General features: G+C 39.2%; 1 protein-coding gene across 4 annotated transcripts in view; it reads right to left on the bottom strand.

Moving 5' to 3' along the window:
• The window catches only part of nalcn (sodium leak channel, non-selective), an 84,547-nt gene that overhangs the window by 55,883 nt on the left and 11,403 nt on the right, over nucleotides 1–17,261 (bottom strand). For all 4 annotated transcript variants that reach the window (XR_012772535.1, XM_075479217.1, XM_075479218.1 and 1 more), the window contains 7 exons: nucleotides 14,744–14,827; nucleotides 14,512–14,651; nucleotides 14,271–14,399; nucleotides 13,179–13,330; nucleotides 11,673–11,815; nucleotides 11,367–11,471; nucleotides 5,670–5,756 (listed from right to left, as the gene is read on the bottom strand). Coding sequence is in view for 3 of the 4 variants with exons in the window: in XM_075479217.1 (XP_075335332.1) it covers nucleotides 5,670–5,756; nucleotides 11,367–11,471; nucleotides 11,673–11,815; nucleotides 13,179–13,330; nucleotides 14,271–14,399; nucleotides 14,512–14,651; nucleotides 14,744–14,827 (840 nt within the window). In the remaining variant the exon portion in view is untranslated. The remainder of the gene's footprint in view (nucleotides 1–5,669; nucleotides 5,757–11,366; nucleotides 11,472–11,672; nucleotides 11,816–13,178; nucleotides 13,331–14,270; nucleotides 14,400–14,511; nucleotides 14,652–14,743; nucleotides 14,828–17,261) is intronic.

Genomic DNA, 17,261 nt, shown 5'->3' with positions numbered 1-17,261 from the left:
CACCGGCAGCTGTTGTGCCTTGATTTTGAGGGATAATTCATTTAAAAAGCAATCTATCTGAACTCCTCTAAATTGTCGGCACTTTGACTGTCAAGTGATTTAGTCGAACACAACATGGAAATCATGAATTTTGTGTTGGAACACTAACTGTTCATTTTACACATCCTCACATGCCTGCTAATGAGTCACAAGGCAATCACTGTGTCCTTGTTTCTTGTGACAAAAGAAACAAACAAAATCTGAAAATTACTTTCAAATAAGGTGTGATTATAAAATGGTTATATCTCTTCAAGCAGGGAAATTTATTTTTCTGTCATCGGCACAATCAGCTAATCGGAACAGGCAACAGAGATATTCAGCCCAAAACGAGCAACAAATACATCCACGTGAGAGGAGTCTGATATCAGCATAGTATCAAGTATAGATGAACAGAAAATCACCCGACAAAACAAAATCATTTAAAAACAATGTGGATTTTCACATGAATTCATAAGCATATTGAAATGCTGCAATATATCCATAGGAGCTGTAATCACAAAGACAGAAAAAGGGAACTTTGCCATCCCACCTGTGTCCAACTTCTCACGTTCATATATTTTGATTGCATATCATCCCTTGGGTCCTGCAAGGTGGCGTGGTGGTTAGCACCGCCGCCTCACAGCAAGGGGATTCCACGTTCGATTCCCAGCTGGGGCCTTTCTGTGTGGATTTACATGTTCTCCGCGTATGCTTAGGTTCTCTTCGGGTTCTCCTAAAATTGTCCCTAGGTTGTGAGTGTGAGCGTGCACTGCATGAAAAGAGGGATTTGTGGATGTATGTGGCCCCTTACATGTCCGCATACGTTAAGCCCCTGCATTTGCGGTGGTAAAAGTGAAAACTTGGCCCAAGTTGTCGCAAATTGACCTGGCAACTGCTCCCCCATGCCCCCCTCCCCTCCCCTACTTAGGAGAGCCTTTAATATGTAAATGCCAGTGATCAGGTCAGGAGCTGCCACAGTCATTTTCAAGTGGGGTGGGGTGAGGTGAGGTGGGGGGTGGGCAGGCCATCACCTCCAACTCCAGCCAAGTTTGTTGCTGTGTTGTCTTGAAAAAGAAGAGGTGCACGCTGTCTGCTGGTGACAGGTGATGCATATCTGGTTTTTTTTCTCCCAAACACCTCTTTTGTAATAACGCTTTTTGTGGGCAAAATTCAAGGATTCAAGGATTCAAAGGTTTATTGTCATATGTGCAGTTAGAAACGTGTTTCCCTGAACAATGAAATTCTTTTCTTTGTTGCCCGCACTGGATGTCCAAATGTATAATAATAATAAAGATAAGATAAAGATAAAATAAGCATGCAACAACAATATTCTAAAAGGTTTCTTAAATAAAATATAAATATAGAAATAAAAATATAGAAATCTGGCCTGTATACATAATGTGCAGTAGTGCGCTCAGTGTTTTATTGTGTATGGCTTAATTCGGTGTCACAATGGTCACAATATCGCAGAGGTCTTTTCTTTGTCCTTGCAGAGTCCATTTTTGTGTCAAAACAGTGCAAATTGCCAGCTGTGGTCAGACAACATTAAATAGCAAAAGGACGGGAGGTTGTCTCGCGAGTATTCCGTGTAATGACGTATACGCATATGATTGGTGGAGCTTAACGGCTCGTATAAGCTCTCGTTCAATCACGTATGAGAAACATTGTGTCGTGCAGTGTAAACAAAAAGTTTAAGGAGCAGATCTGGCGGCAACAAGGGAGACAGAAATCGCTGAGGTCCCGTGCTGTGAAAACTGCCCTGGTTTGCGGAATACAATGGCTGGAAGACGACTTGCTTTAGACTCCCCAGCAACTCTCTGCGGGTCTACAGGTTTGTGTGTTTTTTTCTACTTGCACATGACCATTTGATTGTTTAATTTTAGTCTTGTTGACACTGTACAGCACTTGGGACAGTTCTCGCTGATTTTAAATGTGCTGTATATTAAACTTACTTACTCACTTGCTTACAGGCAGATAAAATGAAAGTCCTGTTGAATGCTATGACCAGGATGTCTCGTATGGTGGCCAGCACTGTGGATACGGTCGTGGAGAGGGTTCTGGAGGGAATCGACCAGAGATTCGCTAGGTTGGAGGCAAGATGGCCGTCGAGAACACACTGGAGTGTGGACATTCCAGAGAAGTTGAAGAGCGCAAGAGAAGGCGGATACAAAATCCGAAAATCGCGGTAAGAGTAGGTTATTGACTGTGGCTTTAGGCTAAACTCAACTTAATTGTGTCCATCTCGTGAAAACCTGTGTGAGTTGCTTTATTTAAAAAAAATGTATTTCGTGTTTTCAATTTATAGGAAGCAGTTCGCCGCCTGCATAACTCACCGTGGCGTTCTAATCCAGATCAAGGGTAAGAATAAGTGAATGTTCTCCCAATATCTAGTTGAGTTGGACCCGATGTTACGTTACGTTAATGCAGTTTTTTTTTATTAACCATAGGACTATTGTTTTTACAGGCTACTGTCACCTCACAATATGGATGTAACGAGTCGCTTGAAGGAGGCGGTGTCAAACAGTCCGAACTTCAGAGAGGTAGACGAGGACACTATCGAGGGTGAGCGGCGCTGACTTTTACCACGGCTCTGGCACTGATACTTTTAAGCACTGGTCATTTTATTCATTCCTCTTGTTGTTTTTTTTTAGCTGCGTGACGGACCTGTGTGCTGTGCTACAGGCGCGTCTTGAAGCCAACCCGAAATACTCACAGTCTCACCACAGAAGAGTGAAAGAGAGTAAGAACATATACGCTGTCAATATGACTTTTGTTACTTTATAGACAAGTTGTCAATATGCTGTGCATGGCTAGACTATGTTTTGATTATTTATTGGTTATTCCAACAGCTCCCAGAAGCCAGCTTCTGATCCAGGATGAGGACGTCTGACAACTCCCGCAGACCCTGCAGGGACCGGAGTAATGAGAAGAATGCGGATTCCAAACGGCGGCGTTTAGGCTTATTGTGTATATTGTAGGCTACAGCAGTGTGTGTATATAGTTTTCAATTCTTTATTATCAACATGGTTGTTATTACAATGTAAGCTATGTACATTGTGTGGTGTGGCAATAAAAGCGCTTTAAAAAAAAAAAAGTTTCCTTTTTCATTTCCTCAATAGATTCACGTCATTCATGCCTGCATTCATAGCCTATCATAGTGCAGCTTATAAGAATGACGTGAATATATGAAGTACACAAACATCCCAGGAATATTAGTAATCATAATCACAATTATTAATCATAATTGCTGAATGATATGCCCATATAAAGTATGCATATATTAACCTTATTGGCCAATGGGCGGTCAGCTTTACAGGAGCTTTTTCATGTAATCACGTGCCTTTTTCGTCCAATACCAGCGAGGCCAGTGAGAGGTCCAGGCACTCTCACAGCGGGGTGCTAATCGCTGGGCCATTAGCACCCCGCTGTGAGAGCCCGCCGCGAGTCGGGTTCGTTTCTGACGATTTTCTCACTCAACAAACTTAAAGTTTGTCTGCCTCCAAGCGCCCAGGTGCGTCCGAAAATTAGGCAAATTCGTGGATGTTCACTGCCGTCCACAGTGACACAAATCCCTCTTTTCGTGCAGTGGTGTGTGTGGTTGTTTGTCTCTGCGTGGCCCTGTGATGGACTGGCGACCTGTAGAGGGTGTACCCTGCCTCTCACCCAATGACAGGGATAGACTGTCCAGCCCCCCCGCGACCCTACAGTTGGATTAAGCGGGTATAGAAAATGGATGGATGGATCATCAGTTAGCAAATGAAAGTAAGGGCGGTTGCCAGCTTCAGCATAGCCTGCATGTGCAGCAGATCATGCTGTTTTTGTGTGATGTTTATCTAAAGGCACAGTTGCTGCTACCTTGTTGAGGCATAAATGCTTAATTATTTTGGTGCTTCAGAGAAATAAAGTTACTGATTATAACAATCAGTAACTTTATTTTTCCCCTTAAAGAGAAAAACCTGCATTTTACTTTGGATGTTACAAGCCAAAATACATTTTGTGTAAGCAGGAGGCCCAATAGGTATGTTCAATGTTATAAAATCTATATTGTGATAATTAGCAGCATGATAATATTGCTAATTATAAAGCAATATGTCAAATCTTTATAATATTGAATGACAAATTGGCCAAAATGCCCAGCCCACCTTGACTGTCCGATCAAGCGCTTCTTTCTTGTGTCGAGAAATTCACTATGTGTCATTTTAATGCTATTCTTTTATGCCACTCTCACACTCTACAAGCCTTTACTTCTGGAAAAGTATTGCAATAAATGTGTGTGCGTTTGTGCTTGTGTAACGCTGTCCCTTTCACACTGATATTTTCATCAAGACAGACCGATGAGCTCATGACTCTATATTTTTCTCTCATTGTATTGTGATTTTTGTGTATCAGGCTCTCTTTGACAGAGGACATCTATCACAATTTCTCATCTCTCTTGCTGAGAGCTGAAATGGTCCATGTGATGCAGTTATGAGCTGCAGTGCAATCTGACACACAAATACACCATGCAGCGTGGTCCCTCTCAACAGAAGCCTACCCCACAAAGTCTGCTTCCTTAAGGCAGTGTTAAGACTTAAATAGAGAGGCTTTAGAAACATTTAAAAAAAAACTTGCCTTTCTGGGGCTGTGTAGCTATATTAACTAGTAAGAGAAAGAGTCCAAATCCCTTACTTTACTAAATATTACAACAAGAATCCTTTGCAAAGTGGCGTCACACTGCCCTATTGTTCCGCTGCAGCCCATTATGTCAGTACTCCCATTCTGACAGCTTAACAGCAGCCTCATGGTAATGAAAGCTTTGTTTTTTTGAACAACTGCCATGATGGTCTGAACACGACCTAATGCTGCTCTCTGTCATTCTATTAACCAGTCTTCCGGCAGAAACGATCTTCTTGTTCGCACACAATGACAATAATAGCTATTTGATATCAGTGAAGGAGGCAAATGAAGAAGTCTTTGATTGTTCCATGTAACGCGGAACAAGGCTCAGAGGGACGGCAGCAGTGTTTATCCCTCTGGTTATCCCTCCATCTGAATTCCTCCCATAACTGACGATGGGGCTCTGGGGGAAAATGCTGCTTTAATGGGAATACTGCCTTTTCCCCATTTTTGTCTTTTTACTCTCATTTCTTCACTTGCTTTCTTTCCAATTTCTCTGTACTTATTTGTGATGCTTTCCTCGGTTTGGTTGCGTTTGTTCCTCCTTGAAACAAAGCAGCATTGACACAGTGAGGGTGTATTGACAGCTGTTCTCCCTCTTGTAGCCCTTGATTCCATTGGCAGTCTCTCACAGCAAAGGCCCTGCCTTCTTTTTCACACCACACCACTATCAACAGTGGACCAGCTGTAAAAAACACCTGCTGCTTCCAGCTTATCTTTGAAGCCCAACAATTTGGATCCCACCAACCACGAGGCAACATTGGCAACAGTCATTTAAAAGTCTTTAATTCAGCTCTGCACATGAGACATGAAACTACTCTCACTTAAAATACTATCACTTAGTCATTTGACATAAGAACTGAAGACAGAGACAAATGTGAAAACAATGCGTGTATCTGTGGCAAGTGATTTAGGTTTACTACACAGAAGCAGAATTATGCATTTGCCTATGAGACAGAGAGAGCAACACTTCACACCAGCAGAGTGTTCATTACCTGAAGACAAGCAGGCGCTTGACCATGTGGTTTGTTGACGTCCACAGCTACAAGCTGCCATCCCCCAGCGGCGTCCTCATGGAACATCTGTGGCACAGGGGCAGTACATAAGTGGCAGAACACATACGCACATGCACGGAAACAATCTACACACCATTCAAAGAACTGGACAAAACACCCAACGCACATATCAGCCCTTTAGCTACATCATCATGAAACATCTGTGGCCACAGAAAAAGCTGAGGGCTTTACACACACAGATTCATGCCCACACAAACACTACTAAATACAGTATGCATACTTAATGACCCAACACTAGAAATAAAAAACTGCAGACAATTTCAAATACAAAAGACAGCTGGTTCAAACATCAATATAGTAGGGGTTAGTAGGAGTTAACCTGAGAGCAGTTAAGCTAAAGCATTGATTTTAGTTTGTTACCCCCACTGTAATGCTACCAATATACAATATACAGAGCTGCTTGAAAATCTAGGAACCCTTAAAAATTGTCTGTATATGCTCATCATTTTTATTCAAAAATTGTCATCCAATTTTCACACCTTGAAAGTAGCAACTCCTGGCTTTAAAGCAACCAAAAGCCTCTCCCACATTGCCTCATCGTCATGTTTATGAGTCCCTCTTCAGAGAACACTGAACAACAATGGAGTACATGGCAGCGCTGCAAGTCACTGCGATTCTAAAAGAACATCGCTGTCTGACAGCTTCCCAAAGGTCATGTCAAGCCAGAAGGCTGCTGGAAAAGTATTTTGTGTACTGATATTACTGCAATATGACTTGCGGCTTTAAATGTAAAATATTAACTTTCGAAAAAAGGAAAACAATGTGGGGGGAAAATATTACATTGTAAGCCATTTGGCTGCATCTGTTGCCAGGACAGCTTGCCATCATTGATTAGGGAAAATGTCAGGACATCTGTTCCTGAACTGAATCTCTAGAAAAAGTGAATCATGCAACAAGAAAACAAACATAAACATACAAGTTGTTCCACACAGCCAAAGCCCAAAGAAAAGTTGTAGAGGGAGCCAGAGCAGCGAGCAGTTCATTTAGGAAATCCACCAACAGCCCTGACTTAAAGCTGCTCCATATGTAGGAAGGATATAACACACACAAGGGAGCCATAAGCAATCAAAACTAACTGGTTGATTGTCAGTATTAAGTACCAAATACTACAAGCAAAGGTTTGTCTACTTGCCACTTACTGAAATGTTATAAAGAAATATAAAAAAAAAAAAAAATCGGCAAGTAAACTATATTTCTCCCATTCGTTTAACTGGGTTCTCTTCATCTATTGTCAGGACTGTGAAAATCTCATAATACTTTGGTCCTTTTTTGAAAAAATATGGAAAACTATACTGGGTTCATCATCAATAAGTAGCTGTGATGTGCCAATATTATATCTACAGCCTACAACAGGCATGGTAGTGGCTAGGTGAAGGATGGTTACCAAGTCTATAAGCTAAATCTTTGCCATTTCATGTCGGTATTTCATCAAAGCAAAGGGGTTAAACAAAAATCAACGCTGGCCATTCACAGTAGTTAAAACTTTTCACTCAAAATAACACGTCAACCTCTTTGTGGTGCAGAGGAAAGGTGCGTTCTCACTTTATTGGGAAAACCCTGATTGGGAAAAACGGCCAAACTGGCCAATCAGGTTACCCCTCTAGACAAATTAAATTACAACATTATTAGCAAATACTGTACATTACATTGATACATTTTGACTCATTGACTCCATTTCCTAAGCTCATACATCCACAATTAAAACATTCAGAACTACTCATTTCTATCTTTCTCAGCATTTGCATTATATCTCAATTGAATCACACTCATTATCCAATCAAAGCTGAGAACACACACACACTGACTTCCTATAAAAAAAAAGAGCTGCTGTTGCGACGCGCTTCCTTTTAAAAGAGAAGCACAAGATGGCCTCCTCAATGAACACTCTGAAAGGCGAAGTATTACCAAAAATGCTTGAAAAATTGATCAAGCAAATTTTCCTCTCAGAAAGAATCCACACCTTGAATTAAAGTGAAATAAAAAAAATAAAGGAAAGAAAAGAAAAGACAACTGACTGTGCGAGTGCTTTTGATATCCACCTTTCCACATAAAAGTTTAAAGATGTTTGAAGAGGCAGCGAAATGCTTCTTAACAACGTATCTGTATAGTTAGGCTTTACAGACTTATCTCTATAAAAAGCCTCAATATTCAGTAGAGAATATGACAAAGTCAAGGACTGGGAAGTGTGGCACGGGTTGTGTCTCCCAGGGCCACCCTTTACACCAGCCTTGCTCTCTAGGGACGATGAAGAAAAGATTATATTGTTTCAGTCTCTGTGATTGACAGTTAAGTGTTACATTATAGCTAATTACTTCCCCCCCTCATCCAAGATAAATACTGGGGCATGACGATATGATTACTATTTATTTTGATAAAGGCAAAAATAAAGGTTTATTGTTCTCAAGGTCTTTGGCATTATACCACTTGGAAAAGCCTGTTTACATCAAGGCTGAAGCAGCAGAGATCTTAGTTTCATAACTTTGCAGGCTGTATCATTTTACCAACTGAGAGGGAATGACAACATTAAAAACCGTTTACTGCTTCACACACTAACGAGCGTTTAAAGGAAAATTAAGATTCATGACAAATTCTATTTAAACAGAGGTCGACAATAGCTTTTTGACTAACAGAACTGCAGAATAAGGAAGCAGTTTAACGTAAGGAAGAGGCGAACAAATGCCACTCACATCATGAGGAAAAAAAAAAAAAAAACACATTTTGACCAGAATAACAATTCCCATTACACATAAAAAGATATTTGTAAATTTAAATGTGAAAAAAGGTAGGTAAATGACAATTGCTACCATAAACATTTGCTATCTTACCTGAATAATTGTCAGAAATAATTTTATGAAATTAATCTTATAAAGCAATCAAAATGATTTTGTAAAACGCCTGTTAAATCCGACAGAAAGCCTTTAAAGGACCTTGAAGAATGTCCCCTCTCTAGTATAGGTAACAGTTCAGTAAAATGCAAGTCTTTTTATATAAAACTAGGTTTAATCGGTCCTCAACAGTTTAATCTTAAAGTCACGTTCATGGGGTTTTCCCCATGTTTTTGGTTTTGTGTTTGTTATCATGCTTAGTCATGTCTTAGTTTAAGTCCGTGTTTAGTTAAGTTGTCCCCAGCTGCACTCATTCACCAATCACCCAGTTCAGTATTTAGTTTCCAGGTTTCCCCTTTCATTTTGTGAATTCCTTCTCTGTCTTCACCCTTCATGCCACGCCACGCCACGTTAAACACAGTTAAGTATTTTCTTGTTATGCCAAGTCTTTTTGTTTTCGTGCCACAGTCATATTCATGTTTTGATACCACAGCTTAGTTTTGTCATCCGCCTCAGCCGCGCCTTCACTGTGTAGCCTCTCGGAAAGATAAAATCAGTGTCCCACTTAGAAGATTGGAAGAACTAACCTGACGACCTGCAGGGGTGGGGCTTTAAAGCGAATGTGCATGCACTGTGAGAAACAGGTTTGGAGAAGAAAATAGTAGAACTAAGACAAGCAAACTGTTGAAAACAATAGAAAGTAAATATATCACCATTCTGATACTTGTATGTGGCCCTGTAAAATTTAGCTTCCTCTTCCTGAGAATTGCGCTCTGGTTCAAGCATCTATGGGTAAATTACTCCAACATTAGAACTGGCCACTGCAAAGTGTAGCAGAGACATGGCAGGTGAGATGTGGTTGGGGGCGGATTAGCATTATTCATGTGCCCCTCCCCCCTCACGTAATGAGGACAAATATGTAAAGTCTTACTCAAGCCATGTAAATGCATAGAGAATTTTTTTCATGGCAGAAAATTCAAAATGTAAAATTTTTAGAAACATGAATGACTTTTTAGGGAATTTAAAACTGCTGGAGTTGGACTTGAAACTTTTGTGTTGACTTACTGGTTCTAGTTGATTTATTGGAATCCTTTTGCAAACTTGAATCAAAACATTCCTCAATGGATTTTATGCATTTATCAGAGAGCAACAGTAGAGAAATGAAGATGAGAGAAACATGATAGAAAAGTCCCACTGATGTCATGGTTCATCATCAGCATCTCTTATCCAGGATACGGACCCCCAAGCTTCTATTTTTATTTTTTCAATGTACCAGACTATAGTGCAAGCAAACTAAAGTGTTCATCACATTCATATCTAACTGAATCACGAATAGAAACAAAGATGGATAATATATGACAATGTAAGGCTAAGCAAATTAAAGCTAAGCCCATTAACCTTGATGAGTCTGTTCCAAGTGATACTGTCCACCTCCTCATGGTGGATCCCAAAGTAATAACTCCTCAGTGTTTTGGCATGCTGATCAGATGCCAAACTACACTTTCTTTTTACTGCCAAAGAGAACTAATTTAATTCCAAGCTCTTTCCACAGGCACAACCTACTTACCTTCTCCCTATATGTGACCTCAGACTTGATATATATTGATATATTTCAGCCATTTATATCATTGGTCTGTCTGATTTGTTGGAGCTATAACAACACTCAGACCAATCACATTTGTACCTCCTTTTATCTCATTAAACTGTCTTTGGCAAAGTACAGACTCTGACTTCCAAAGAACACACAAACCTGCCAACAAACCCACATATTTATATACATATTGAGTCACACTAACTCAAACATTAGAAAGAGCTGATATGATTTAGCACCAGCAGCATTTGTCATTTAAAACTATGACTGCAAATAAATAACTGCCGGGCCATTTTTTTTTCTTTTTTCTTTTTTTGTATTCTCACTCTTACCATCAAGAGACCTGATTTGCCTTTTTTCCTTTGGTGCCTTTGGCTACTTTCTCTGCTAAAACACCAGCACAGCTTTTTAATATGCATCATCATAGAAGAGCTCAACGCTGACAAGTAAAACTTGCCTGACTTAAAGGCTCTAACTACTAATACCCTGAATGACTCAGCAAAGACCCAGGAAAAGTATCACTTCTAATCTGAATCTTGTTCACAGTCTCTAAACCCAAAAAGTAATGTTTTCCCAGCTCTTGCTTCTCCAACTGTTTAGGCTTGCATGCTAAAATTTAAATTTCCCAAGAAGGTAGGGAAAATATCTTTAAAATTCTATAAAATAAGAGTGTTTATCCTCTGTCTGAGAGTACTGATGTTTCAATAAAACCACCAGCCTGCATGCAATATATAACAATGTAAGGCTAAGCAAAGTTTTGCCTGCTGTTATCATGTAAATGAGCTATTTTATCCTCTGCTTATTTATTTATCTAAGAACAATTTTCATCCAGCTATTTTTAATGAAGCAAATTGTGTAATTTATTCTGCTATAGTTCTTGTGTATGTGTGTGGTTGTCAGTGTGATGTGTGTGAAAAAGAGAGTATGATCAGATGTGTGTTCATAAACTAAAAGATGAGTGTGTGAGTTTGTAGATGTATTGATTTCATTATGTAAAGCACTTTGCGCTGCTTTTGTATAAAAAGTGCTTTATAAATCAATTTTGATTTGATTTGATTTGAGGACGTTTTTATGTCGTTTAAAATTTGGTCAGATTAAGGTGCTGCATGAAAGTCAAGATGCGCAAGATATCCAAGTTGTCAATGTAACATTTTGTGACACAACTTTGTCAGTTTGTGTGTGTGAGCGTGACAGTTGTACCTGTGTTGTAGCAGTAGAGGTAGTGCTGCTCCTCGACCCCCACATCTGCTGAAACTGGACCCTGATCTCAGCGAATGTCTCAATGATGACAGCAATGAACACATTCTGTAGAAGAAAGTGAGTGTTGTGACAATTAAAAGGAAATGTCAATCAGCAAGTGCACGTCCATTGTTCAACTTCTTTCTCCCCATCTGACATGACAGTCTTTCACTCATTAGCCAGAGAACGTTCTCCTAACAAAGTCAAATGTTCAACTACCTCCAGAAATGATCATGACAAGAACAGTACAGAGACGGAGGCTCTAACCTTGACAAGCCACGCCAAGAAGAAAATGAGAGTTATAAAGTAAAAGTAGGAACGCCAGCGAGGGAAACTGTCAATGGCTCTGTACATGAGGAACACCCAACCCTCTTGTGATGCAGCCTCATACACCGTAAAGATACTTGTACCTAAACAAAAACACATATGAGACAATAATATATTAGGACCCAATTTGAAATCCTGTTTAGCCATAACCCCTCTGCTTTGCAGAGGTAGACTGCCTATTTTCTTTCAGGGATCTGGGAGTACGGGCCTTTGAGCCCTTCAGGTAGAGTGCTGCTGGCCATTTGAACGTATGCAAACATTTGGTGGGCATTTGGATGACTATTACTCATTGATCTCCGAAAGAAAAAGAGCATCTGACTGACCACTGCAAAATGGAGATGTAGGGCCAAGTAGAAGAAGAGTAATTGGGGATTTGGCAGAGGTCAAATGAAAAACAGAGATTGGTATTAAAATCAAGGTGATAAATCAGTCTTGACAACCCAATATCTGTGCATGTCACACCAATTATCAAGGCTAAATCTCTAAGATAAGATAGTGCTAAGGCTAAGATAATGCTTCAGGTTCCAGTTTTGCATATTATGGATATACAGTATATTCTCACAGCCTGAAAAACAAATATAGAACTTGGTTAGCCCCAAAGTTTCCTTTGTTATTATAATAAGATTCATAATTCATGTTTTGGAAGACTCGTTAACCTTATGAACTGATTTTTGGTGCATGATTTTATCACCAGCAAATTTCATCTTAACGTATCATATATCAACAAAAATTATATAAGCTGTTAAAGGCTAAAAACTGCAGCCCTCTGCTTTTTTCCAGTTGATGCCCTCTCTGCAAATTAACTGACTGTATTTGTAACACTGAGCAAAAAGGTGATTTAATCTAGAAAACAGTTTGTCATAATATTTTTATGCTTGAAAATGTTGAAAGTGTTTCTTCAGTCAGGATTCCTGGTCAACCTGCAATGCAGCCTCAGTTAGAAAGCAATATAAATAGTTCTGGAGTGTGCTGATATACCATTCAGGCCATTCATTTGGTCTGTACATCACACATAATCATATTATCATCATATTTGTTTACTGTGAAGTACTTAGCCTCCATCACAGTGATGCAAAGATTAGGGCCATCGCACGGTGTGCCAATACTGGATTTGAGCATCATTCAGCTGATAACACGACAAGCTGCAGCATGGCATAGTTTCATCCTGAAACTGGTTTGCAGAGAACTTTAGGTAACACTTTCTCACATAGGGTCATGTTTCCACATGCCTGTACAGAATATACTGTAGATCAACGCAAAAATGTGCAGTTTATTTATCCACCACTAGGGATATGATTTAATAGCAACGGCAACCGAATTTTAGTGTGCCTGCTTTCTTAGGCCTTTGTACGAAAAAAAAACAATTGTAGAATATAAAAATGTGTTCACAATGCATGCTTGTAAATCTTGAGAATGTAATTCAATAATAAAATCAATAAGTTATACCTAGTTCGTTAAAACCACTATAACCGAGCTCCTGTCGGCTAAGTCCCAGCTCTTCTAGATCCATGCATTTGAAGCCATGAGGACACTGGTAGCCCTCTCCGTCAGGGGAGCAATGTGTGTCAGGGATAGCCAAGCTGTTCCATGTCACTTTGCTGATTAAAAAAAGAATGTTATGATTAACCATTTAAAGCATCATATCTAAATAGAGTTAGAGTTAGTTGATAAATCAAATTCTAAAAAAGAAAAGCATCAACAAGATTATGAGACTAGTGTCCTCTTTATCCGTATCCTTATCTTCCAGCCACAGGTGTTACCAGCAGCTGCTTGATTTCACTAATGAAAACTAATACCTTCAAATTGCCTGCCCAGACACTCATCCAAATTGTTTATTAAGGGGTACAGGATCAGAAGGGATAATTCATTCCTCTACCACAAAGGGCAATCAGAGGCATAGTAGTGAATCCTGATAAAGCTAATTATACTAGGATGAATAATATCATCCTAGTATAATTATAATTCATAATGTCTTATCAAAGGAAATCACTTTGCTTGATGTCAAAGGAGAGATAAAGTAAGCCTAGCATTAGACATAAGTATCCACTTATGAAAAAATATTCATGATTTATGAGTCAAATGAAAAACAAAAGTAATTGGTGACAAGAATATCTTTGCGATCTACTTTGCATGATTTGCATAGTTGAAACTTTAAGGTCCTGTCAACGTCCACTGCCAACACAGGCCAATAAAACCTGCTGTTGACACTCAAACCAAAGAAACTGGGATTACAACGCATGATGCACCGATAACATCATTTTTAAAAAGTATGCTTACAGCTTTTACACGTTACCGTCGCTTTAATTGGTTAAAACGCTCCACTTTTTGTTTGGAAAAAATTCATTTGAAAAGATACAAAAGGTGTGCTTGTCTTTTGTCAGAAAATAAGAATGCAATTCATTTTCAGGCTGTTGATCTAACGCACTCTGCACATTCATTCTTTTTTTTTTCGAGATTATTAAAAAGAGAACTACGCTGGCAAAATTTCACCTTCTTTAGCCTCTTGATAATGAGGTTAACTGCTCAGTTGATTCATACCCTTTTTCTGTATCATTGGTAACACAGTGATGGTTGAACGTTCCAAACATCTGAACACCAAGAATTCCATAGAGCAGAAGAAAAAACAGCAGGAAGATTGTGACACTCCAGATCTGTTCTCCGGATCGCCTAAAAAGCACAATAAACAGTTATACTTCATATATATATATATATATATATGAATGCACATACCAATGAAGTGACATCCTATTAAATACTACTAATAACAAAGGCATTGTACTTAAGAATGTTGGTAATGCGAGAGCGGGGAAGCTCAAAGCGGAAGTAGATTCTGAAGGCTCGGATCATTATAAGTGCTCGGGGGATTCTCAACATTCCCCATGGAGACATCTGATCCACAAGCTTAGCTATCTCAAACACCTAAAACAAAGAGAAACTGATTATCAATGAGTCAATCAGCTATTAGTAAATGCACAAATTGCATCCATACGATAGGGAATGGTCAAGTTCACCTGCAGCACCAAGGAGACCCAGATGAAAAACACCATGAATCCATCAAACATACACCAGCGATCTTTCACATAAGAGATGTCCCCCTAAGAAATAAGACACAGTGAAAGAAGTCACACATCAACATTCAAGAGACCCTAAAACAGTAGCAAATATAATATAGAAAGAACTCAAATGTAGTCTAAGAGTCACAAAACATTTTTTATTGGGCTTTTATGCCTTTAATGGATAGGACAGTTAAGAGAGACAGGAAGCAGAGAGAGGGGGAACGACATGCAGCAAATGGCCATCCAATGCGGGACTTGAACCGGGGCCAGCTGCAGCGAGGACTATAGCCTTTTGTACATAGGGCTACGCCACGAACCATCCAGTAACAAAACATTTTGTGTTGCAAAGCTTTTTCGAGACAAGCTTTCTGACAAAACTGTCACAGGAAGTCTTAAAAGGCATAGAAGATCTTTAGTGTGACTTCAGCAATGGCATAGTCCAAGAAAAGAAACAAACAGAATGTGAAATTACAGTGCCAATTTTGACAGACTGACCACAATGTTCAAGAAGCCTGTTTTCAACATAAGACAAAAAAAAATTATGCCTCTGAAGTGTGAACAAACTGAAATCTCAAGGGGCCAGCTGAAATGGGCGTCCTTAATTACCACTTACAGACAGAGAGGGGGACTGCGTAAGAAGCTCTTAAGGGGTCAATCTTCCACAGGAAGAAAGGATGCAAATGGGAGGGTGTGTTCTGAAGCGTGCCACAGATAAGGACCATGTTTGATTACACACACTGACAAGGACAAAAGCATGCAATTAGAATCCTACGCTGAAGGAATAATTTGTTTTGGGCAGGCACGTTTGACAACGAGCTACAAAATACAAGTTCCATGAACTACAATATTAGATATGTTGAATGTATCCACTCTGGTGCACTTGGAAAATAGAAATCCCTTGGAATTTCTTGAAATATCTGTGTGATTTCTCAAAGATTGCAGTGATGACAAGCAACATCATGATAATCTGAAAGAATAGCCTTTTTTACAGGCAAAGGGTGGGACTTCAACAAAGAACTAAAAGTAACATTTGAAGATCCATTTTTTTTTTCCTACAACGACAATTCTAATTGTGTGTCCTTCACTGCCTTTCTGTTAGTTATCCCTGATTTGCCAATTAAGTTGTCCACACTTTTTATGGCAGTAATTATGGGCCTTTCATCTGCCAGCTGTCTGCTCTTGGATGCCTGTATTCAACATTAATAGTCTACCTAGAATTTGAATTTTGTTGATTCATCTGAATCCAGAAGAGGACAAATTCAGTAAGACTCCTTAGTTCACTTGGCAAAATACTAAGATGAAAAAAATACCTTTTAATTATAAAAGAAAAATCGCTCTTTTTGTGCTTTCGGTCGAAAGGATGCCACAGTGACGTCCTCCATTAGTTGTACAGAATCATTTTAAGACATTGTGAATTTTTTAATTTAGTCGTCATGTTGGGTTTTTGAAGGCAGAGTTGATGTGCAAGGGATCGACTTGACTGAAGGCCAGACGCTACAATGAGAGCCTGTTGGGTGACCTGTCCCTTCTTACTTCAAAGCCGTAGAATAAATTAAATAGGCTAGTCATCTAAAAATCTATCCCGATACAGTTGTACAAGGATTAAGTAAAGAGGTCTTGGCCATCCAAGGAACTGCAGTTTTTGGAACTTTGTTTTTGGAATTTTTTTTTGTTGCCCTGTTGCAACTTACCTCTCTAAACTATTTTCCTAGTTGATAAGAGGTTTGGGGGATTAATACATTAAGCTGTCAGGACAATTAAAGGAGGACGCATTATACTAGAAGATTTTGTCAGGATGACTAAGGATGGCGCAAAAGTGAAGGGGATGTTTCCATCTTTTCAATTATGTGTTACATGCAGTGAGACTTTAATACTATCATCTGTATTGTTTTGTTTTTGTGTTGATGCGCATTCATGAAATAAAATATTAGGTGTTTTTTTTTTATTCATTTTCCCTTGAACTTACTTTTAAGCTTTGTTATGGATTGCTGTTACTGGCTTTTGATCGAACAAAAAAATTTAATTAGCTTTCTAATTGCGGCTTCATGCTAGTACTATACTAGGGTGTCAATAGACCTAATCATATAAATAGTTCAGTGCCTTTTTTTGTTGTTGCTTTTTATTGCTGTAAACAGCAGAGTAATGCAGATGGTCTGCATTAGGCATCGGGCTTGATGTCATGCGAGTCCCGTCGGACCACACACAGATCTCACAGTACCTGACGGTTATGTTTCAAAATTCAGCAGGAGCAGGAGGGAGCAAGAAACAAAAGAACACTATTGGGCATGTCCCTAATTCCTCACACCAACACAAGTCTTATATACAAATGTAAAGTCTTAAAGTATCATCCCATTTTGCAGCTGAAACAATTCAGGTGAGGTCATATTTGTTATGTTTATGTTTGTTTATGCATTTGGCAGACTCTTTTATCCAAAGTGACTTACAAATGAGGATATAACATTACAGCTAACAT

This window comes from Odontesthes bonariensis, chromosome 12, assembly GCF_027942865.1.
Source record: "Odontesthes bonariensis isolate fOdoBon6 chromosome 12, fOdoBon6.hap1, whole genome shotgun sequence".
Classification (NCBI taxonomy): domain Eukaryota; kingdom Metazoa; phylum Chordata; class Actinopteri; order Atheriniformes; family Atherinopsidae; genus Odontesthes; species Odontesthes bonariensis.
The sequence above is the reverse complement of the archived record's forward strand: the minus strand, read 5'-3'. Positions and strand labels throughout refer to the sequence as shown.